The sequence below is a fragment of the Diadema antillarum genome, unplaced genomic scaffold (genome assembly GCF_040938485.1).
Source record: "Diadema antillarum isolate AM-2024a unplaced genomic scaffold, OU_Dant_1.0 seq00000169_RagTag, whole genome shotgun sequence".
NCBI lineage: Eukaryota > Metazoa > Echinodermata > Echinoidea > Diadematoida > Diadematidae > Diadema > Diadema antillarum.
In genome coordinates, this window is record NW_027271238.1 from 1,545,474 (window position 1) to 1,570,179 (window position 24,706).

General features: G+C 37.6%; 2 protein-coding genes across 2 annotated transcripts in view; one reads left to right on the top strand and one right to left on the bottom strand.

Moving 5' to 3' along the window:
• Nucleotides 1-24,706, top strand: part of LOC139728207 (beta-ureidopropionase-like) — a 36,991-nt gene that overhangs the window by 2,877 nt on the left and 9,408 nt on the right. The window contains exons 2-9 of the mRNA XM_071639168.1: nt 201-372; nt 936-1,023; nt 1,437-1,531; nt 2,570-2,654; nt 4,248-4,324; nt 5,004-5,058; nt 5,457-5,571; nt 6,083-6,164. Of these exons, the coding sequence (XP_071495269.1) occupies nt 201-372; nt 936-1,023; nt 1,437-1,531; nt 2,570-2,654; nt 4,248-4,324; nt 5,004-5,058; nt 5,457-5,571; nt 6,083-6,164 (769 nt within the window). The remainder of the gene's footprint in view (nt 1-200; nt 373-935; nt 1,024-1,436; nt 1,532-2,569; nt 2,655-4,247; nt 4,325-5,003; nt 5,059-5,456; nt 5,572-6,082; nt 6,165-24,706) is intronic.
• LOC139728206 (uncharacterized) lies at nt 13,966-19,156 on the bottom strand. Its single transcript, XM_071639167.1, has 3 exons — nt 18,987-19,156; nt 16,348-16,426; nt 13,966-15,397 (listed from the first exon to the last, which is right to left on the bottom strand). Exons 2-3 carry the CDS (start codon nt 16,384-16,386, stop codon nt 14,438-14,440), a joined length of 999 nt encoding a protein of 332 aa, XP_071495268.1. The 5' UTR covers nt 16,387-16,426; nt 18,987-19,156; the 3' UTR covers nt 13,966-14,437.

The window sequence follows — 24,706 nt, forward strand, 5'->3', positions numbered from 1 at the left end:
ACATGCAAAATAAGGGGATGAAATGTTTATCCTGACTTATTAATTTGATTTATATATATATTTATATATATATATGAATTTTGAATAATCGATCATCAGGGTAAATGGCCACAAAGTACAATATGGTCGGTAGTGACTTTAAAATCATGTGTATCAATGAGATTTTGAGGATCCCGTTTATTTGGCTGTTTCCCTATCAGGGTCCTGGCACTGCCAAGTGAGGCGGCTGCCCTGGGTGAGAAGAAGAACTTTGAGGTGAAAGGCTACCAAATTCTAGCCCAGCCTGAGCAGCTCCGCTCACCACGTCTTGTCCGGATTGGTCTGATCCAGAACCAGATAGTACTGCCAACAACAGCCCCAGTCAAGGAGCAGGTATAGAGTGTGATGTGTATCAAATGTGTGTGTTTGTGTTTCATGTTTGCCCAACAGAGCATTATTTCTTTATTCCATATTTCTTTCAATTTCCGACATTCTCAACTTTTCATAAAATGTTTGAGATGAGCAGTGGCAATCAAGAGAGGGGCGCACCGGGCGTGCACCCCCTCTTTATTTCTTGTTAAAACAAAAGAAATAAAATGAAAAAAAATGAGGGGGGCACGTGCGCCCCTCTTTAATTTTGTAAAGGCGCGTCTTCTTAACAGAATTTCTGGATCTGCCCCTGATGAGTGTTTTGGTTGATTGATTGATGAGCTGAGGACAAAGAACCTGTGGTTGTATTGATATATTTTGTGATTGTCAGTATGATGTTAAATTGGATACCCATTCAAACAAATCGATGCCTGAAACATCCACTTATCCATGAATGAATGTTGTAGTTATTGAGACTAATGGAAGGATGGTGATTGCGCTGGCGGTGTAAAGCTGATCTATGTGAAGTTCCTCTGAAGTCTTCATAGAGTTTAAATGTGTCTTGCTCTTGATCTGATCCTATGTAGAAAGATGCTATCCTCAACCGTATTTCTGAGATAGCTGAGGCTGCTGGTGCAGCGGGTGTCAATATTTTGTGCTTACAGGAGACATTCGGTGAGTACAATCACAATGAATGAATAGATGAATAATAGATGTGATATACAAATCATAGAAGTAAAAGAAAATGATACTGCATTTCTTTTCTTGTGTCTGTTAAATGTCATGGCTTATGACTCTATGATATTCAAATGTTCATTACTTCCTTCACATTTAGTTCCTAAATTTCCTCTTTTTTATGAGATATGATTTGTCTATGTTATTTCACTTTATTCATGCAGTGTAAGATTCATCTAAATAAAATTTGTTTTCTATACCTGATACTTGTCTGCCACATTTTGTCCATAATGCTTCTGTTTTCACTTGACTGCTTTTGAAAGCATGCTGTGGTTATATGCTGCCTTTAATAAATCTAGATTTTCCATGAACTAAAGTGTCAGTGCCTTCTGTATGTTCATGTCACTGTGCAGCCATGCCTTTCGCCTTCTGCACCAGAGAGAAAATGCCCTGGGCGGAGTTTGCAGAGTCTGCCAGGGACGGCCCTAGCATCTCAATGTGCCAGGAGGTATGTCTTCCAGTGAAAGAGGGGCTTTGATGGATGATTACTCTAAAACCAGAAGCATCCCCAGCATTACATTTTCCTGAAATGGAGCTTACGTCCTTTTTTTTTGCAGCATGAACCTTTTACGAATTGCCACTGGCAATTAATGCACTGTGTAGAAAAACAATGTATGATACATTCTACGTGGGTCTTTGCTCATCTCAAAATTCGCAAAAGTTTCATGCATGCGAAAATTTCAGATTTTACAGCGGTTTGCTCACTTATTCCAATTAGGGATACACGTTTTATTGGATACAATGTGCTAAAAAGATCTAACTTCTGTGAATGAAGGAAATACAAACAAACCTTTGTGGTCATTTTATCATCAGATATGCAGCATATTAGAGATAGGATGTTTGTGAGAGAGTTCCATTTTTGCTAAAGAGTTAACAAATCTATGTGCACATCAACTAAAGCTGTGATTTATAAATAACAAGTTTATGTCTCTTTATTTTTTTTTTCAATGATAGGCAAAACTTGCTGTTGACTTCAATCTTGATTTCTTGTGGCAGCTCGTGTAATGACATGATTTCTGAATTCCTCTTTTGTTTTTGTGTCTTTGTAAATGTGAAGTTTATTGATAGTATGGGACAGTTATCACTTACTGTATGCCATATATTTAGCGAGTCTAAATTTTCACAAATCAAGACTTCCTGACAATTTCGCAAGTGGTCGAATTTGCGATCATGGACTACAGTAGGGCCTACTGATTGGAGAAATGGATGGATATGTGAACGTCACATTCATATTGGGATCAGAGTAAATATTTTTGCATGTCTTTTAATATCGTGAATTGCACCTGACTCCCAAATTCACAAAAATAAAACCCTTGCGAAATATTTGGCGTATCCAGTATATGTCTGCCATGCATTCTTGAGCTGAGAGCTGGAAGGTTGTTCTTGCATTGCAGTGCTTATCGGGCTGAACTCCCTTGTGGCTCTCAGCAGAGAAAGATATAGGATGAGATTAATTTATTTCTTTGTAATTTTCTTTACTTTGCAGCTTGCCAAGCGTTACAACATGGTGATCATATGTCCCATCCTAGAGAGAGATGACATCTACCATGGAACCCTGCACAACACTGCTGGTAAGTAGAAAGCCAACAGTCCTAAAGCAGAGCTGCCAAGTCTCCCTGATGCAGAAGGAGGCTTCATGAACATCTAAATATTTCTTCATTTCCAGATAGCAGAATATAACAATCTTCCTGATTTTGGATTTACTTTTGCCCACTGAGTTGCATGTAACACACACATATCTCCCTGGCATTGACAAATGAATGTTGGCAGCTCTGATAATGCACCACAGATATATTTGCTGAATTGAAGTTTGATATTCAACAAGACTCCTTTTTTTTTTGCCATGATTTGAACACAGTCACATTATTTCTTTGATACCAGAAAGCTGATATACAATTTATCTTTATTCTCTGAGAGTAAGTTCCTTCAGCCACATGATAAAATTCCTGTGAGATACTTAAATTGTGAAAGGTTATGATTTGCTGAAAGGAATCTTACCCTCTCAATCAAGATTTTAGAAAGTGTAAGACAAACAGACTTTGACAGTAGCAATTGTGATATGTTTAACCTTTCTTTGAAGAAAGACATCCAAGGCTCAAGATAATGTGAAAAAAATATCTGAGCAAAGTTGTATAATCTGCAGGAGTTTTAATTTATCAGTGACAGAGACCTGAAAGTAATATTCTATAATAATAATAAAACAAAGAGTTGTGCTGAAAAGAGGAGAATTCTTTTGGTAAGTCATATTTCCCAGTGATGTTCCAAATCACTGCATAATAGGTAGGTCTTGAATTCATAGTTATGGTGCTTAATTGCCCACGAGAAATATAAATGAACATCATCCCCTTAGTCTCCTGTTTTCACAAAAAAGAAAAGGTCAGATCCAGTTTTTTTTTTCCCAAAGTGCAGCAATTATGATTTGTAGGCATGCATACATGTCAAGAGTATAGACATCCCGGGTTTTGTATTTACAAATAAGAGGTATCTTCTGTTCATTTTACATATGTGTATCTCAAAGTACTAGGCCAGTTGCCAAACTAAAGTACTTGGCCAGTTGCCAAACTGTGACCTAAAAATGTGTATTTGAATTGACATCTCTTTAATTACAAGTCATATATTAAGTGCTGTATTCTATCAATTTCTTGAAATTCTTGTTTTTGTGAATGTGTGTATACATGTGTCATGGATGTCTTGTGCACTTACATGTTTATGTGGAGCAAACATCAGGTAATATATTGTTTTAAATCATAGCACAGCTAATAGTACAGTCTCAGTCAAGAGAGATTAATTTTGTCTTTTTTTATTTTGTAATACAAACTGTAGTTAAAATATTGATTTGTGACTGGTAATAGTGATACTGGTTCACACACATATATACACACACATAGACAGATTTACAAGTATTCTGTATCATTTGTTGATGTGAATATGTACTCATATCAACAAATTTGAAAGACATAATACAGTGTATTTACTTGTATATCTGCGTGTGTGTTTGTGCATGCTAGTTTCTCATCACACGAAAGTTATGAACTTTTCCATTCTGCAAAACATTCCATGTGAATACTTACCTCTGAAGATCCTTACTGGTGTCATTGAGAGTCTGTCTGGTGTACACTTAATGTTGGTTATTTCATTTATAACTTTTTTTTTTCCCATGGCAGTCGTGATCTCTAATTCAGGGAACATCATTGGAAAGAGTAGGAAGAACCACATCCCAAGAGTTGGAGACTTCAACGAGGTTTGTGAAATATGTGGAAATATCAACATAACAGTGTGGTTGAGATTATCAACATTATGTCGTTTCAAAAAAACTTCGGCAAGCATCATAGAGGTAGAATGCAGATGCATCAAAATTTACAACAATGGAATCCCATTTTCTTTGCTCATTTTTCCACTGACAAAATTTACAACAGGCAAATTGTAGTCTAGGAAAGGAGCATATGTTGGGGCTTGATGGCAATTGCAAACAGGTTATGTTTACAATAGGAACCCTGTTTGCTTTCATACAGAAGTGTGATAGACATCTACTATAAAACAAGAAATTCTCTTATGCATGAAACCTTTGTGAATTTTGAAAGGAACCATGGTACACAAAAGTAAAATGCAAGCGGAAGTTTTTGTCTGCACAGTTCAGTACCTGTAGTGTACTCTAATTCTTTTCATTGTAGGCAATTCATGAGAATTCCATGCAGCAATATAGGCTGTTGGCTCCAATCTGAGAAAGATTCATACTACAAATATTTCTGGTTTTACAGTAAACATGTCCTGCCTCTATCTGTGTTTCATACTCAGTTTGTATTTTTATCCTTCGTGTTGTGATGACTTTTCACGTCCCAGAACGTGATCTCTTTAAAATATACAACACACAACTTTTCCATTGTGTAAAGAGTCTACTTTGTCTTTTCATACATTTCTAGTCAACTTACTACATGGAAGGGAACACTGGACATCGAGTGTTTGAGACACAGTTTGGTGAGTTGGAAAGTTATCATAGCACACTGTGCATCATGGGCATGGCTCATGATATATTCCTCATCATGCTATATGTGACCTTAATAAGACTTAGTACAGTAAATCGGATGGAAAAAATGGTTCAGGTTTAGTGTAAGTAGGACAAATTTTCTCCTTGATTTGCTTAATTTATGCATACTTCTACCATTCTGTTCATCTTATTTTCCTATGTTTATCAAAGCCAAATTAATGATGATTTGGAATTAATCATTCGCCATTGTATTTGGCTCAGTAGACCTAGAGTTCAGGCAAGAAAAAAAAGATCCCAATTTAATACCAAAATATTGGTGCTAAATATTTGTCATTTCCTCAAGAGTTATCGTCTCAACATTTGCCCGTTTTGCCTCCTCTATACACAGGCCGCATTGCCATCAACATCTGCTATGGGCGTCATCATCCTCTGAACTGGCTGATGTATGGCCTGAACGGGGCGGAGATTGTCTTCAATCCATCGGCTACCGTTGGTGCTCTCAGGTTAGTTGCTATGGCGATGGAGACTTGGGACCAGATGGTGCCCCAACTCTTGTGTATGAAGAGGCTGCTTGCATTTGAGCAGCATATATTTTATGTGTGATTTGTTGCTGTCTCTAGAAAAAAAAAAATCAATACTAGATGTAATTACATTTCATTCTGCATGTAAAACAAAAACTTTGTATTTCAAAGGACATTATTGATGCTGACTGGTATTGAAAATAGACATGCAATGCCTTCAATATTATTCTGTACCAAGCCGGACAGTGATAGCAGGAAATAAAGCAAGGCTGCATGATGAGATGGCAGTTCAGTGCAAAGTAATGGTGTAATTTCCCCTGTGTCTTTGTAATTTGCAGATATGTTTGCAATCCAATCTTAAAAGTATCCCATTAAGTTTGGAAATTATGACTAGATTAGGAAGAGATTGGTAAAGCATGAAGTGGAATATACGGCAATTTCTCAAAGGCTGTGGCCATGTGTGACTGATAGAGATTGTATCTTCCATTCACAGTGAACCCATGTGGTCCATTGAAGCCAGGAATGCTGCCATAGCCCAGACCTACTTCACTGCAGCCATCAACCGGGTTGGCACGGTATGAATACCAGCCTTAAAGGGGCATTCCGGACGATTATCATAATTTGACATTGTGAAGTACATAAATCAACAGCTCCTTATATAGATTCGTGGAATTTATTGTGGTCCTTGAGCAGAGAAACCAATAAATTGAAAGTCTTAAACAAATTACACTGAACAGTGTTGATGACATCAGAGCCTCATATATTTCAGAAATGTAGCAGTGTAATTCCATTACAATACCGCTTGCTCAACAATACACCTGTGAAAAAATCTATGCATGCCTTCTTCTTTTGTTCTGCTCCCTTGAGCCCCAACTCATGCATTCTTATGGTGAGGCTGTCATGTCATCATCCTTGTTCGTTGCAATTTGTTGCAAATTTTGAAAACATTCTCATTCCTTATCCCAATCACTATAAATTCTGAAACTCTGTACTCAGTTTGATTAATTTATAGTTGTTCAAATGTAAAAGTCTGAAAATCATCCGGAGGTCCCCTTTAACTGGATTGTCAATACAGGTGTGGGAGTGCATGTAGGAAGGGTTGGTAGGAAAGATGCAGAATGGTGCAAAGTTTCTTGTTGTGAAGTGGATAATCTTCAAGCCTTGGCCACAAGGGTTGACGACGGTGTCAGTATACGACCTTGACTACAATTAGGGGTACTGCAGCAATGGCCCTCACTTGAGGCAACACTTTCTCAGGGTCTCACACAAACATAACATGTGTAGTTTCAATGTAGAATGCATCGTTGAATATTAATGTGTTCATTACATTTGGTCAAAGCAAAGTATCAACATAGAAGTGACGGATTCTCCCCCTTGACTTGAGGATCCCTGAAGAACTAAACATAGAAGTGCAAGAAGTTTTGGAAAAAAAGAATTATACCTGTTAACCAAATCATGAGGAGTGTTCACAACGGAAACACAAACAGAGGATAACAACAGTAACATCAAAGAAGCTCTATTATTGCAGCTGCTTTATTGCATAGAAAAAACAAAGAAAAGGTTTGGGGGGGGGGGGGTAGAAAAAAAGCCAGTTATTTTTACCGAAAATTGCAACAAGACTTCTGCAGCTGTCATTTGTATGACGCACCTCTTGACCCCCGGGAAAGGTGCGTCATGGTCGCGTCAAGTACAGGGGAAACTCGGTATAACGGACACTGCTATAACGAGATATCGGTTATTATGAGGAAATTTTCCTGGTCCCAAATTTCCTTCCACACAAGTCTATGTAAAATGCTACTCTTATAGCGAGATCGGCTATAACGAAATAACTGCTATAACGAGATAAATTTTGTGACTTCCAAACAAGGAAAAACATAGCCAATCAAACCTGTTATAGCGAGGTAAAGCAAAATGTCTTCGGGTAAAGCTTTACTTCGCCTGTGCTATCACCTTCCGAGATTGTAAAGCTCGATGCGCCAAAAACTGTCTTGTACACACATATTTTCTTCAGTGCACTCCAGCTAGCACCGCATGTTGTACGTGTATGTGTGTGTGCGCGCACACTGATACATGCAGAAAATGTGGTGGGACGGCCATATGTATACATGACATCATCATGACGTTTAGCAGGTGTGAGGCAATCTGATGCTGTGATTGGCTTTCTACTTAGGGAATTCCCCATCTTCACACACACGCAGTACATACAGAATGTGTCAAATACACACACAGCATTGTGCAGACCATATTCCACACACAACACACACCCATACCATAACCACATACCAATCCACAGACGATCTTGACACAATCGCAAGCTATATAAATTTACAAATTCAAACATTTACAATTAATAAGAAACACATTCTTGATATTGGATTTCATTGGCGAAAAACATCTTCTTACCCTTAAAGGTGAGTAATTCCCTCACACACATTATCAAGTTACAGGGGAAACTCGGTATAACGAACACTGCTATAACGAGATATCGGTTATAACGAGGAAATTTTCCCGGTCCCAAATTTCCTTCCACACAAGTCTATGTAAAATGCTACTCTTATAGCGAGATCGGCTATAACGAAATAACTGCTATAACGAGATAAATTTTGTGACTTCCAAACAAAGAAAAACATAGTCAATCAAACCTGCTATAGCGAGGTAAAGCAAAATGCCTTTGGTAAGACTTTACTTCACCTGTGCTATCATCTTCCGAGATTGTAAAGCTTGATGCGCCAAAAACTGTCTTGTACACACATAATCATTTTCTTCAGTGCACTCCAGCTAGCACTGCATGTTGTACGTGTAAGTGTGTGTGTGCGTGCACACTGATACATGCAGAAAATGTGGTGGGACGGCCATATGTATACATGACATCATCGTGACGTTTAGCAGGTGTGAGGCAATCTGATGCTGTGATTGGCCTTCTATGTAGGGAATTCCCCATCTTCACACACACGCGGTCATAATGTACATACAGAATGTGTCACATACACACACAGCATTGTGCAGACCATATAATTCAAGCTTTCCACACAACACACACACATAAGATAACCACATACCAATCCACTGACGATCTTGATACAATCGCAAGCTATATAAATTTACAAATTCAAACATCTACAATTAATAAGAAACACATTCTTGATATTGGATTTCCTTGGCGAAAAACATCTTCTTACCCATAAAGGTGAGTAATTCCCTCACACACAATATCAAGTTGTCAGTATTGATTGAAATATAATGGGTAGTCCCACATGTGCAAATTAATGTCTTTATGTTATGCCTTCTTTTATGCCTACTGATATAACGAGATATCGGCTATAACGAGGAAAATGACTCGGTCCCGACCATCTCGTTATATCGAGTTTCCACTGTATCAGTATTGATTGAAAGATGATGGGTAGCCCCATATGTGCAAATTGATGTCTTTATGTTATGCTTTCTTTATGCCTACTGATATAACGAGATATCGGCTATAACGAGGAAAATGACTCGGTCCCGACCATCTCGTTATATCGAGTTTCCACTGTACCACCAATTTGATGACGCTTGGTACCGTCATGGGAGCAAAATGTCTGTCACAATACTGACCCATATGTACGTCACAGTCGGTCATTCGCGAAGCTCGCTATCCTTCAATCGCCGGGCCGGGTCCGAGGCGGACGCTGCTATGGCATGCACCGCACTGCGCAGCAGGCCATACTACTGTCAAACGATACACTGTTGGCGTTGTGTATGTGACGGTGAATTTGATGATTTCGTATATTTCATTTATAAAATTGCAGCACACATGTACGACTACGAAGCTAGAATCTGCTAGAAAAGAAGTAATACTGTGTATATGAATGATAAATGATAATAATAATAACAATAATAAATAATAATAACAGTAATAATAACAATAATAATAATAATAATAATAATATAATAATAGTTAATAATAATAATGCTAATAATGATAGTCGAGTTGAGTTTATCAACAACATACATGTGAATGTGATAACATGAAATTCCAGTGTAAGATACAATAACATGAAATTTTTATGAGAATACAATGATTTTGTACAAGGTTCTTACAGCTTTGCAAGCATTTATTTTACATACTTATATCTACCTTACATAAGAATACATGTGTTATAATAGATTTAGTTTCGTTGTGATACATTTATCACTGAAAAGGCAAAGAGAATGAATAAGTATGTAATGTAGACATATATGCATAGACAGAGGTTCTGAAAAAAAAAAAATACTAGAAAAACAGAAGATAATGTTGTTAAAGGAGGAACCATAAGTTAGCACAAGTGCTAGTCGAGAATGGTTCTCCCATTATAGCTACATGTATATTTAAGCTGCGTATTGCAAGGTGTACTCTTTTAAAGTAACTGTACTATAGAAGTACATTAAACTAAACACTGAAATTTCTTTTCATCACTAAACTTCTTTTAACAAGTGATTTTTTAGGTTTCTTCGAAATGAAGATCTACAAAAAGTAGTTCTTTCCTCTTGAACATTTTTGGGCAAACTATTCCAAAACTTTGATCCGACAAAAGATATAGAAAATGTACCATGTGTCGTTTTACATTTTGGGAGTCTAAGCATGGAGTGATCTTTGCCTCTAGTCCTGTATGCATGATTCATTGGCTCATAATATTGCGTTACAGAATGTGGTAAATGTCCCTTGTGTAGATCATATACAAAGGTAGACACTGCAGGCTTATGCAGGTCAAAAACATCTAACACTCCTAGACTGGTGAATAATGGCCTAGAACCTGATTGCTCTCACGGCCATTTTTAGCGCTAAAAATATACAATTTAAGTGGCTTCTCTAGGTACTTCCCCATACTTCAATTCCATAAAGTATATGTGATTGTATAAAGAATTTATATAAAAGCATGAGAACATGCCTTGGAACAAAGTATCTTAACTTGAAGATTAAGCCAATTTTGCGCCTAATGCATTTGTTGATACATTGAATCTGATCCTTCCACATCAAGGTCTCATCAATCTGGATTCCTACAAAAGATGCTACATTTACTCTTTCTATAACCGTTTCAGAGATTGTTAACACACCTTTAACTGCAATTGGTTGTCTTGGTCCTTTAATAATCATATACATGTAATTTGTTTTCTTCAAGTTGATAGTTAATTTATTCACAATACACCATTTCTGTACCTCATTCAATTTTCAATTTACATCATTCATATCAATTTCTTTTGTACCTTTGGGAAATGTATGAAAAATGTTTGAATCGTCAGCGAATAGTCTGAACTGAAAATAGTTACATGAGCTAGGTAAATCATTGATGTATAATAGGAACAGTGTGGGTCCCAGCACTGATCCTTGTGGTACTCCACATGTGATCGTTCTACTACTTGTGGCTACTTGTGGCTACTTGTATAGCGCGCAGATCCGCCTTTCGGCGCTCATGGTGTAAGAAATAAATTAGAAAAAATAGGACCAATGAACAAAGTAAAATCAAGATACATGTATTTAATAATCCTGTATGTACGTATAGAATCTGAATTGTCGCTAGTCTGGATAGATCTAGAATTCTATTTAAATTTTTAATAGAGTTCAGGAAATCGAATCGGAATCCCCAGCTGTATAAAATGTATATTATGCTGCATGTAGTAATTCTACAATCTAGTCATATTAATCACAGGCTCAGGCCTCAGCCTTTAATAAAGATCTAATGTAGAATAAAGCGGAATTGAATCTCAAATCAGAGGTTCTATTAATCGTTAAGAAAATCGGAACACTGGATGAACTCGATGGCATTTTGTATGATCAAATTTTATTTTGCAAGCCTAAAAGTCAGAAAATCTGGATATAGATTAGAGTTGTATATTTATAATAAAATCTAGTTACACAGTTTAGTTTTATACACATGATTTAGAATTTCAATATAACCTTTTGAACGTTAAAAAATAATACATCTGGCTATTTAAAGGTGTGGTAGAAGATCTACGTGAAATGTCGTGATCGATATAGATATCGCTCAAGAGTGCAATACTGCGTGCAGACATTTACTATCAAAAAGTCATATTGCACTCTCAAGCAATCACTCAAGAGTGTATATGACTTTTGGGTCGTATGTGCATGTCTGCCCTATTGCTGACGGCACCCAATTTATTGACGGGTAATGTGTCGCATTTTGGGCATCGGGACTGGTCAAATTAAGGAACAGAGCAATTTTATTTAGAACAAAAAACAAACAAAAAAACCACACACACTATACACATCGAGTACTAGTGCGCGCTCGGTATCTTTAAATGGTGCTCACTACACACTCGCCGCAAGCGGCTCGTGCGTAGATGCGCACCAATATAAAGATTCCTCGCAATGCACGTCATTGAATAACACATTCCACTCTGTGCCGTGTTTAATATTTGTATTTGTGTTCATCCTCTCAATGCTTGTGCAATCGTCAGTTCATCATTTTCTAGTATATTGTTACTTTCTGCTATATTCTGCATAATTTTGTTACATTCTGTGAAAAATTGTTATCAATCCAAAATGGATTTCATTCAATAAACTGAAATTCACTTGTATCTTCCCTTTAAATATCTTCCAGAGCCCGCAGAACGTTTTTCTGTCTGATGTGGGGGTGTTTTAATATAGTGGGTTGACACAGACACAGAGGCGGAGTCCATGGACTGTCAGTAGGGCCCCTGGATTGGGATCAGAGCCCCCCAAAGCCCTTGCGGCTTTATGGTTTTTTGGAAGCCAATGGAAAATGAGCAATTACAATTAAAAATGTTTTGAATTAATCTTTTTTTCTTTTTTTTTTTGGGGGGGGGGGTGCCAAAGTGGAGGGTGGAGCAGCCCCCCTCCCCAATTTGATGGCCCTATTTTCCATTTCAAATCATCTTTATCATGTCTTTATGTGGTTATCATAATGCCTATTATGGTCATCACCTCTGTCACCTTCATCATCATCATCACCTCCATTATCTTCACCATCACCTTCATCATCAATAAATGCCTTGAACATCACTTGTGATTGTCATCATCAGTTTCATCTCCATCATCATCATGACCAAAATATCACAATCTTCAATACTGTCCACTGTATGATATTCATAAACTATTAACCAGTTGAAGAATATTGAATTGCTTCTCCTTTCTCTCCATCTCAGATACATTCTGCAAGTCACAGTAAAAGAAGTTTAGCATGCAAGTCCTAGGGTAGATAGAACTGCACATATACTGTACCAAGACCAATGATAAATCCTGCAAAGAAACTTCTTCCAATACTGAAGCATGATGAATTTATTAGGACTAGATGCATCGATGTGACTGTTTCAGTTGCTTTGATGCTGACATATTGTTGTCTCTCATTTCTTGCAAAGATAAAATGAAGTGAGTGAAGTGATGCCTTTAAATAATGTGTGGTGTACTTTTTTATAGTCAAGATTTTTTACAAAGGAAAAGAAAAGTGTCATAATTGGAACATATAGGTCCAAGACAACTAGTAGTTAATAGTTTTATCAACTGGTTTCTTTGCATCAATGTAAATGCAAATAATTTTTACAACTTCAATATTGACAACTTCTTTGTCTTGTACACTTATATATACAGTACACATACTTTGGGAAAGAACAACAAAAAACTCATTTACAACATTGAGCAAGTTTGGGTGAAAAGGTCACATACTACACATCTTGAAAATTTGAACATTACTTCGATATCTGCTCCATGCAGGCAGCCTTACAAAACCGCTTAATTAGTATATATGTCCTTTAGATGACCAATTTCAATTATATGTTCACCTTCATGTTGAATAGAGGTTTTAAAATTTACGTTTGGATATTTGACCATTAAATTTGAGGTTGAGGGAAAACTGGTTAGTTTCAGGTATGCCTTCAAAATGGTTATTTTATAGCATGTTTTATTTCAATGAGGAAAAAACTGAATGTATATGTACACTGGTACATGTACTTTAGTTTGCTAATTGCCATCTGTAAACATGTATGTAATGATTTCAAAATTGATTTGCAAATATAATGGATGTTTAATATATATATATTTTTGTGTGTTTATTTTGAATGAGATTTTGATTTCCCTTAATTTCACAGTGTCTTGTTTAAGAATTTTTCTTCAATCTACATGTATCTTATATGTGGTTTATAGCAAGACTGCAAATCAATGTCTTGGAAAAGCTCTTGAAAAGTACATCTGTAAATTAAAGAAGCTCAGTCCAATTTCTTTCCACATTAGAATATCAATAAATTAGAAAAAAAAAATCATCAACATTGTACATTAACCCTAACCCTACAACTTACCTGGGCTATTTTGCAAGCTTAAAGGTCCTGGGGGCAAGATTCCCCCCCCCCCCCCCCCCCCCCAAGTTAGGATTAAGAAAGTTGCAGCATTTTGAAGTTGAGCATTTAATAATTCATAAAAAAGTGATTTGCAATTTATATATCTACGTGGGCAATATGTAATTGAGTTGGCTGATGGTGTCACACTCTTTTTTCTCATATCTCACATTTCAAAATTTCCATTTTTTTTTTTTTGAAAAATCTTTCCCTTCTATCGCAATAAGTTACAATTATAATTGTACATGTTCCACAAGGAGCCAAAGCATGGTTTACATTAGTGGATCAAAAGAAACTGACCTATGAGCTATCTGAAATCTTATACAATAAACTTTACAGAAGAATGTGTGACATCATTCAAGCACAGATTCTGTTTTAGATGATTTAACACTGCCATTCTGATCATCAACAGATATGAAATCAACACTGCTACAATGTATCTACGTCAGTGCTGCTATCTACATTACCACTGTGTGTCTCCTTTGACTGCTTTCTGGCCTCTTTTCTCCCACTTCTATTTCTCTTCCTACTTCTTCTCTTTTCTCTTCCTACTTCTTCTCTTTTCTAACCTGGCGTTATGTCGTATGATCTCTGTCTTCTCCACATGCAGTTTCCAGATTTTCAGGTTCATCTCAGATACCTGCTGATCTAAAGTAGCTGCCTTACCATACATATTTGAATTTACAGCTTGCTCTTTTCCCTTCTCCAAATAGGAAATCTGTCTTTGGAGGCTACTGATAATTTCTGTTAATTCAGTTAGGCGGTCCTGGCGTACAACTTCACTACTGTGATTAAAAACTTCTTTTGCCTCGTCGCGCTCGGTGCCAAATTTCTTACTGCGTGTTTTTTTCCTACGTGCATACTCGTAGCCAGACTCATGAAGAGCCAGTCTTGCTTTTTGGAGAAGATTCCCTCTGTTTTGCAGAAGTGATGGGTCCTCTTTGGCTAAGGAAAGTGCCACTGCATTGATTCTCTTGCCATAACGATTCACAGGTTTCCCATCTCTGCCAAATATCTTCGCCCTTTCTTCTATATCTCTCTCAGACAGCTGGCCACAGTCCGACTGGCTGGATTCCAGCACTAATGGAGGTTCTGAGCTGATCTTGAGGGTGCCATCTTTAGCGATAACCAGGGCTGACTGTGATGTTGAAGGCTTCGCATATGAAGGTGCTGCAGTTGTTAAAGGTGCTGCAGTTGTTGAAGATGCTGCAGTTGTTGAAGGCATGGTAGCTGATGCAAAATGGAGGATTATTTTGTCTTTGTCCACTAGGACATGATTTGGTTCATCAACATATTCCTCAAAGAATTTGTCATATACCAACATTCTTTCCACTGAAAGGTTAGAAATAACTGCACAAGCCTCTTTCAACTCCTTTTCTACTTCAGCCATGGTTGCTGCCATAAGAGGTTTTTTGATGACCTCTTTCATCTCAACAACGGCTGTGGCAAGGACACGTGCTTTTGGTGTATTCACACTGGTCACACCCTGCGGAAAATAAACAAGTGTTATGTGTAATGAGCATTGGTCAATAAGTGAGATTTTTTTTGAAATCAATAGTATTACCATAGCAATACAGTTTCCAACACATCCATAAAATATGGTTGCGTATATATCTTCCAATCAAGACCAATGTGTGTGCCAAGTCTCGTGAGCATTGGTCAAAAACTGAGGAAGTACTTCACTCTTCAAAATTTTCCCCGATTTTCTGTGATAAATACGCCATTACCATGGCAACAGTTTCCCATTCAACCCCAAAATATGACTTGCACATCTTCAAATCAAGACCAATGTACATGCCAAGTTTGATGACTATTTGTCAAAAACTGAGAAAGGACTTTGATCTGCAAGATTTGCAACGGACCGCCCGTACTCTGATTACTATATACCCCCCTTAAACTTTGTTTGGCGGGGGTATAAAAAACAAGAACACCAATGATGTAATGCTCATCATGCATTGAGCTAAAGCAATTCAGGCAATTTTCAATGAGTTGACAATGAAATGAATAAGTATTAAGATATTTATCATGTACGTTTAGGCAGTTCACAATAAAGATCAGGTTAAATGTCATGTCAAAATGAAACTGACCTGTATCACAGAGGCATGTAAGTACTTTTCTACAAGTCAGCAAATGAAAGAAAACAAGCATTTAATTGTGATTCTAAGTAACTTTACATACATTCATCACCTCAAATGCTCCCCTAAACTTTTCATGGCCTGGAATATTGATTACGGATCACTGATGATGCTTGTGTTACTCAGAACATGTAATGCAGCATTCCATTTAAGTGTCACCATCAAATTCAATTGAAGTGAAATTTCACTTCTTTAATTTGTCCAGTACTACTGAGTATGGCACATTTTACCCCTCTTTTCAAAATGGCCATCTCTTTAAATTCTAGGAAAAATTTCATTTTGTTTTTAAAAACTATTTTACCTTAATTTCCTTGCTCTGGCTTTGTTCAGCCACCTCCATTTTCCTTCCTCTGAATGCCTTGACTCGAGTCTGAAAAACACTAGAAAGCAAAAGAGAAATACAATATAAAACTAGACCCTCATATGTTGTGTCAGTCAGTTTGAATACCATACCGGAACGCAAGTTCTGCGATTCAGACCATTATACGCCCAAAGATTAATAATCCAGTTCTCTTTCAATTTCAATTAAAGCATAATTATGCCAACTCAGATTTGTTTAATGTTTTCAATAAAATGTGGATACCTTGGCAACGCTTCGTCATATGCAAGGTATATCACCATTATGCACATCTGCACATCCATACCTTTCATCGCAACAAATATGAAACTAGATAATCTCGACTGCCATACCTTTCATCGCAACAAATATGAAACTAGATAATCTCGACTGCATGCAGTCGAAATTAATGCCTCCGCCTTTTGCCAGATCTGAGAATATACACTTTAACGGAAGTTTGAAGTTAAAATGTCAAACCATTCAAGAGTCATCGCCAGACCTGGCTACTTTTGTGTGTATTATGACCTCTGTGACCTTTGACCTTTGACCTCATGACCCCCAAATCTAATCAGATCATCGTCACCCTAGTATGCATACATGAGCCAAGTGTTAAATTGATCCATCAAATGGTTAAGTTATCGTGAGAACGAAAATGGGACAGACGTACGGACAACCCCAAAAACATAATGCCTCCGACCACGTGGCGGAGGCATAAAAATTCTTGTTGAATAACAAAGGAGTTATCCGCACAAGCATCTGCTAACAGAGAAACGATGAACACCATACCATAATACTACCTTTCGGGCATATCTAGCTAGTTTATTTACTTCATACGCTACAGTATCAGGGTTGGCACGATTTAAATCGGTTTGATTTAAATCGTGATTTAAATCACCCTGATTTTTTTTTTTATCACTGATTTAAATCACTTCCATAGCCGCCACCCCCCCCCCCCAAAAAAAAAAAAAAAATATCACTGAAGGTGATCAATAATAGCCCCTCCCCACCACCAAGTCTCATATTAAGCACTGGTCAAAAAAAGGAGGAAGAAGTTCACTATGCAAGATTTGTCCTGATTTTCTGCAATAAAAATGGCAACAGTTTCTGACACATCCAAAAAATATGTCTGTCTTTAAAATAACCAAGACCAATAAGTGTGCTAAGTCTTGAGACTATTAATAAGTGTGTTTTAATAGTCTTGAGCATTGGTCGAAAACTAAAGAAGCAGTTCACTCCATAAGATTTTTCCCTGATTTCCTGCAATAAATATGCCGTTGCCAAGGCAACATAGTTCCTGACACATCCCCAAAATGTGTCTTGCATGTCTTCCTCCCAAGACCAATGTGTGTACTATTAAGTGTCATGAGCATTGGTCAAAAAAATAAGAAATTAGTTCATTCTGGAGGGTTTTTCCCTGATTTTTTTTTATTTTTAGATTAATATGCTATAACCATGACAATGCAGTTTTCGACACATCCATAAGGTTGCATATCTTCCCACCTAGACTAATGTGTGTGTCAAGTTTCTTGAGCATTGGTCAGAAACTGAGGAAATAGTTCATGCCGCAAAATTTTTCGATTGCAATAAATCTGCCGTTACCATGGCAAGTTTCCCACTCATAAAAAATATGTCTTGCACATCTTCTCACCAATACCAATGTATGTACCAGGTGTCATGAGCAATGGTCAAAAACTGAGTATCTGACTTTGCGATATTTTTCCCTGATTTTTTTTAGATTAATATGTGCCATTACCATGACAACATGGTTTCTGTCACATCCACAAAATGTCTTGCATATCTGCCCACCAAGAACAATGTGTCTGCCCAGTCTCAAGAGCATTGGTAAAAAACTGAGGAAGTAGTTCACTCCGCAAGCTTTTTCCCTGATTTTCTGCGATAAATATGCTGTTACCATGACAACACTGTTTCCACACATCAAAAAAATTCATCTTGCGCCTCTTCCCACTGATACCAATGTATGTACCAAGTATCAAACTTTGGTCAAAAACTGAGGAAGTAGTTCACTTCACAATATTTTCCATGATTTTTATTTAATAATATGCCATCATGGCAAAGGAGTTTCTGACACACCCACAAATATTTCTTACATGTTCCACCTTCATGACCAATGTAGGGACAGTGATTTTCCGTTAACTGGTAAATCAAAATGGAAAATCCGTTTGGGCTCTGTACTTTTCGGTTGAAAACTCATGGAACTCACCTTTGTAAAGTGGAATTCATGTTTTTGCTGTGTACATTTTCTATGACAGAACAGAATTTCCGATTTAGATCAAGTTTGAAACGGAATTACATATTTTCAGAAATGGAAAAGACCATTTTTCTAAACAGAAAATCACTGTCCCTACCTATGTGTGTGCCAGGTGTTGTGAGTATCAGTCTAGAACTGAGGAAGTATATAGTTCACTCCGCAATATTCATCCCTGACTTTCTGCAATAAACATGCCATTACCATGGCAACAGTTACCCATACCTTCGACAAATATGTCTTGCACATCTTCTTACAAGACCAATGTGTGTGCCAAGTTTTATGAACACTGGTCTAACACTGAGGAAGTAAAAACAAACAAAAACAAAATACATACCTTCAAAGCTTCGGACAGACAATTCCCCCGGCCTCCAGGCCCAGAGTTGCTGGAAAGCACAGCTCAGCAGGCGCTCACTGGTCGGCGCTGACTTGTCAGTGGCTTTCCGGCCAAGCTCGCCGGCAGGTACTGCAGTGTAGACATACGCTCGTCTGAAGCTCGTCAAGACGCGTCAGAAGCTTGGCGTTCTTCTCACTAATCCATTAGTATTCAAAACGATAATTTAATAATATTTATATTTTGTTTTTAATATATAGACAAAACGGAACTACATATTTTCAGAAACGGAAAAGACCATTTCTCTAAACGGAAAATCACTGTCCCTACCTATGTGTGTGCCAGGTGTTGTGAGTATCGGTCTAGAACTGATGAAGTAGTTCACTCCGAAATATTCATCCCTGACTTTCTGCAATAAACATGCCGTTACCATGGCAACAGTTTCCCATACCTTCGACAAATATGTCTTGCACATCTTACAAAACCCAGCATGTGTGTGCCAAGTTTTATGAACACTGGTCAAAAACTGAGGAAGTAAAAACAAAAACAAACTAGACTTGGAATTTGTCAAGACTGACAAATTAGGTGATCCGATCTTTTCAAAAATCAATGATTTGAGTCCTGATCCCAATAGGCATGACCGTAAAGGTTTCATCTGTGTTAATGGACATTGGCCGTGTGATGTTCGGATTCTCATATAGAAAAAATGGAGTCAGGTCTGCCATCTTTGGTGCCATATTCCTCATACACTGTAACGAAGATACAGAATGAAGTATATTTGACCATTGACCCCACTTTGCACAGCCAAGATGGCATCTGAGAAAAAAGTGGTTACTTTGTGAAATGATCCTGGTAATGTGGTCTTTGTGTGTGCAAAATATTGGAAAGATATGACATGTATTCACCAAGATACAGGATGATACATTTATGACCTTTGACCCTAATTTACCTACCCAAGATGGTGTTCGATCAAGTAGTTGTTACCTTATAAAATAATGTACGTCACATGAACTAAACATGTGCACAATATAGGGGTACTAGAGAATGTCTTTCATGTGTTATTGTAAAGAAATTTGCAAAAAGAAAGAAATATGAAAATACATTGAAGCTAAGCTTTAATTTAAGCGAAGTTTTTCGATGTAATTTCGACGTCGTATGAAAAAACGGAGGACACATTACCGATAGCGCAAAGTCTCAGCAAGAACATATTAACATCTGGGAGAAATTCACAGTAGAATAAGTGAGATAGTGCTCGATAAAGACAGTCATGTTAATTTTCATTTCAAGAAAAAGTGCACTCCTATAGATATAACTCGCAAATGGGTCAAATTTGACAAGGTTACCTTCAATCTATTTTTACGAGGTGAAGACTTCATCCAGCGAAATATTTGATTGATTAAAACTTATAGAGCCTTAAATAAGCTACAACATACTGAAATCTGGGTGAAAATTGGCCAAGGATAAGTGAGATATGCTCGAGTAAACTTGAAATTTGATGACGTCATTTTGAAAATTTACTTTTTTTATTTCATTAAGAAATTTGATATCTTTTCATCATTTTTCCAGCATCGCCAACCCATGGAATGACATGTACAACTCATCAGCTTTCAAAATATGTAAAGAAAACGAGGGGTCACCGTCCATTCTGGCGAGTAAATTCGGATTTAAAATTGGCGGTTTTTTGGCATTGTTGCACTGTATATTGCCATTGACATGCGCGCGGAATTTCAACTTTGACGGGCCCGTATGATGTCATATTGAGTTAAATTGACTTGAAACTTGGTAGAAATATTCCTTGACATTTCAGGCATCCGATAAAAGTAAAACAATGGGAAATTTCTATTGCATATGAGCTGTGCGTGCGTATATGTGTGCGCGCGTATGCGTCCGTCCAATTTTTTCAAATTTTCAAAAAATGCTCCAAATGGTCTGAAACGTGTGTAAAAAAAAATTTGAGCTCGATTTGAGCATACAAATATTTCAACGCGCGCGTACGCGCACGTTTAAAGAAAAAATATGAATTTTGAGAAGGTGAATAGAATGGGCATAACTTGAAATATATGTGATGTAAATTTCATTGAAAAATTCCATTCCATTGATGAGATATGATTGAGAATGTGTTTTCATATAATGACGTCATAGTGACGTCACGGTCGACTGATCACTATGATTTTATTAGACCCGTCGTCTTTGGGACATGATACATGATATGGTATAAGTTTGAAATTGATAGGAAGAACACTTTCTGAGCTAATCGATACACAAATTTTGTCCAGAAATAAAGAAAGAAGAAGAAGAAGAAGAAGAACAAAGAATCCGTACAGATACAGAAGGTGATCCGAAGGATACTCGGATCACCTAAATACATACCTTCAAAGCTTTGGACAGACAATTGTTGCTGGGAAGTTGCTGGGAAGAAGCACAGCTCAGCAGGCGCTCGCTGGTCGGCACTGGCTGGTCGGCGCTGGCTTGTCAGTGGCTTTCCAGCCGCACTTGGTGGCAGGTACTGCAGTGTAGACATACGCTAGTCTGAAGCTCGTCAAGACGCATCGGAAGCTTGGCGTTCTTCTAACTATTCTATTCGTATTCAAAACGATAATTGAATAATATTTATATTTTGTTTTCAATATAGACTTCTACATTGTATTTATTTTTCTGACTCTATAAAAGAGGTAGTTTGTCTTTCATATGAATGAATTTTCATGCTTGAATTTTCATTTTTTTAAATAGATCCAGGGTGGTCCACAACTTGAAATTTTAGCATGTTGCAAGCTCAGAATCTGAAAAATATTGCAGAAATTGAATATGCGCGGAGCGCACACGATGAGTACATAATACGCAATATTTTGCTGCTTATCTCTCTTTGTGCTGCTTACATTCAATGTTCTCTCTCATGTTTTGCACACAAATATCTAAAGTACCTGGTAGTTTGATGTTTCTTATGTTATGCACATGTTTTGCACATTTTTGAATACTTTTACTTTGAGCTTGTTGCATATTCTTGAGGATGTTGCATAGCATGTTGCTAGCTTTTTAGGATGTTGCACAAGAATTTTAGCATGTTGCAGCGACATGCTAAAACCCCTCGTGGACCACCCTGAGATCTATATGGTGTATTTGATCAAAATGTTATATTGCTAGGCTTGTGTACACATGTTAAATCTACATAAACGTCTAGTACATATCAGTCCGGGAAACCCGCTCGTAAGGAGTGTTCCTCCTCATGAGTATCTCTGTCCCCCTCATGAGTACCTCCAGGGGCCCCCCTCAAGAAAAGTTTTTATGCCTCCGCCACGAAGTGGTGCCGGAGGCATTATGTTTTCGGGTTGTCCGTCCGCCTGTCCTTCCTTCCTTCCATCCGTCCGTCCGTCCGTAATGAATTTTGTGGACAGGGTAACTATCAAAACCTTTTGAGGTATCCTAATGAAACTTTGCATGTATGTGTATTAGGGGGTGAAGTTGTGCCTATCAACTTTTGGGTGCACATGCTCAAGGTCAAAGGTCAAAAGGTCAAGGTCAAATGCTTAAAATTTCACTATTTCCCCCATATCTATGCAATGCCTGAAGATAGTTTCTTGAAACTTAGTGTATACAAGTATTACCCAATTAAGATTCTCTGGTGAAAGTTTGGGGTCATGAGGTCAAAAGGTCAAAGGTCAAAAGGTCAAATAAAATGTTAAAACTTCACTTTTTTCTCTGTATCTTGGAAATTGTTCAAGGTATCTTTATGAAACAAAGTATATGCATATGTACTGACTGGCAGTGGTTGTCTAGGGAATTTGGGCTTCATGGGGTCAAAGGCCAGGGGTCAAAGGTCAAGGGCAATACTTTAAAATTTTACTATTTTCCTTATATTTATGCAGTGCCAGCAGGATTATTTTTTAAACTTGATGTATGCATTATAACCCACTAGAGATTCTCTGGGATTTTTTTTTTTTTTTTGCCAAGAAGGTCAAAGGTCAAAGATCAAGTTAAAGTGCTGAACTTACTTCTTTCTCCATATCTCGGAAGTGGCTCAAGTTATCTTTAAACTTAGTATATATTTATGTATGTTCTGCCTGACAGTGATTCTCTTATGAAGCAAAGGCCAGATGAAAATGATAACAATTTACTGTTCAATACAGAAATTGCACTTTTTCTCCATACCTTGAAAATTACTCAAGTGGGTAAACTTATGAAAGGGTCAAAATCGAAGTTAAAGTTCTTAAATCCCCAAACAAATACATGCTCTCCTATTCATCCAATTAAACATTAGGTCAAGGAAGGTGAACATTCGATACATTTGTGACAAACATGTCATTTTAATATTTTGCCAATTTTGTGAAAATGTAATCACACATTGTCCACATGTACTATAGACCTGTTAGGAGAATCATGCATTATGGCAGAGGCATACCAGTCGCCATAGCGACATTTCTAGTTTGTATTCTAATTATCTCTCACATCTAACAGAAATAAAACCGCGAGTTGGCACATCGATTTTTTGGAACATTGACATGTCCACTCTTATTGCTCAAATCAAGAAAAAATTCCGTCCTGTTTTTCCAAAAAAATTAGAGTTTTAATAAATCGATGTCGCGCGACGTGTAGAAACATGCACTCAGATGACGTTCCGAGGTAGGGCGATGCCGTATCTACTGGAGTGAGCTCACATGAAAGTTTCGCTCATTTCTACAGCGGCTTTGACCGTTCCGCAGGCAGACCGGCCGCGCGATGGAATCGCAAATCTATCTTTGACTTGTATAAATCTACATACACTTCAACAAGCAAACGATACGAAAAATACCAACTTACCTTGAATTTTGATTATTTCTACGCACATTTGTGGATATTTCATTTATAATGTGTTTTCAAATTTGAAATTCTAGGAGCTGAGTAGGTTTTCATGAGCATCTTTGATGAGCTCGCGCATTGTTGGGCGGTTTCAAGACTATTTTGTGCGTGATTATCGCAGAAATAGTCTCGTACTCGTCCATAGGTCAGTTGCCTCGTGTACGCTAGTACGAGAATATTTATGTGACATTAAATCACGCACAAAATAGTCTTGAAACTGCCCAACAATGCGCGAGCTCATCAAAGATACTCACGAACACCTTGCAGGGAAGTTGGTATTTTTCATATTGTTTGCTTGTTGTAGCGTATGTATACAAGTCAAAGATCATAGATTTACGATTCCATCGCGCGGCCGGTCTGCCTGCGGAACGGTCAAAGCCGCTGTAGAAATGAGCGAAACTTTCACATGAGCTCACCCCATTAGATACGGCATCGCCGTACAGCGGAACGTCGTCTGAGCGCATGTTTCCACGGGTCGCGCAACACCAACAGACCAAGTTATTAAAACTCTATAGTATTCTGGTCGCAAAAACAGGACAGAATTATTTCTTGATTTGAGCAATAAGAGTGGAGTCAATATTCCAAAAAATTCAATGTACCAACTCGCAGTTTTAATTTTGTTAGATGTGAGAGTATTAACTTAGAATACAAAAAAACTTCTCGTGAGGGGGGCCCCGGGAGGTGCTCACGAAAAGGACGGATACTCATGAGGAGGGACCCTCCTCACGAGTGGGGACCCTCCTCATGAAAGGGTTTCCCGGACTGATATCAGCGTAGCTACAGCACAGCTTGCACTGCAGTGTAGCTGGATCAAATAAGGTGAAGTTGTTCAATCACAGAACAAAATGCTATGCTTGCAACATGCATAAATTTCAGGTTGTGGATCATTT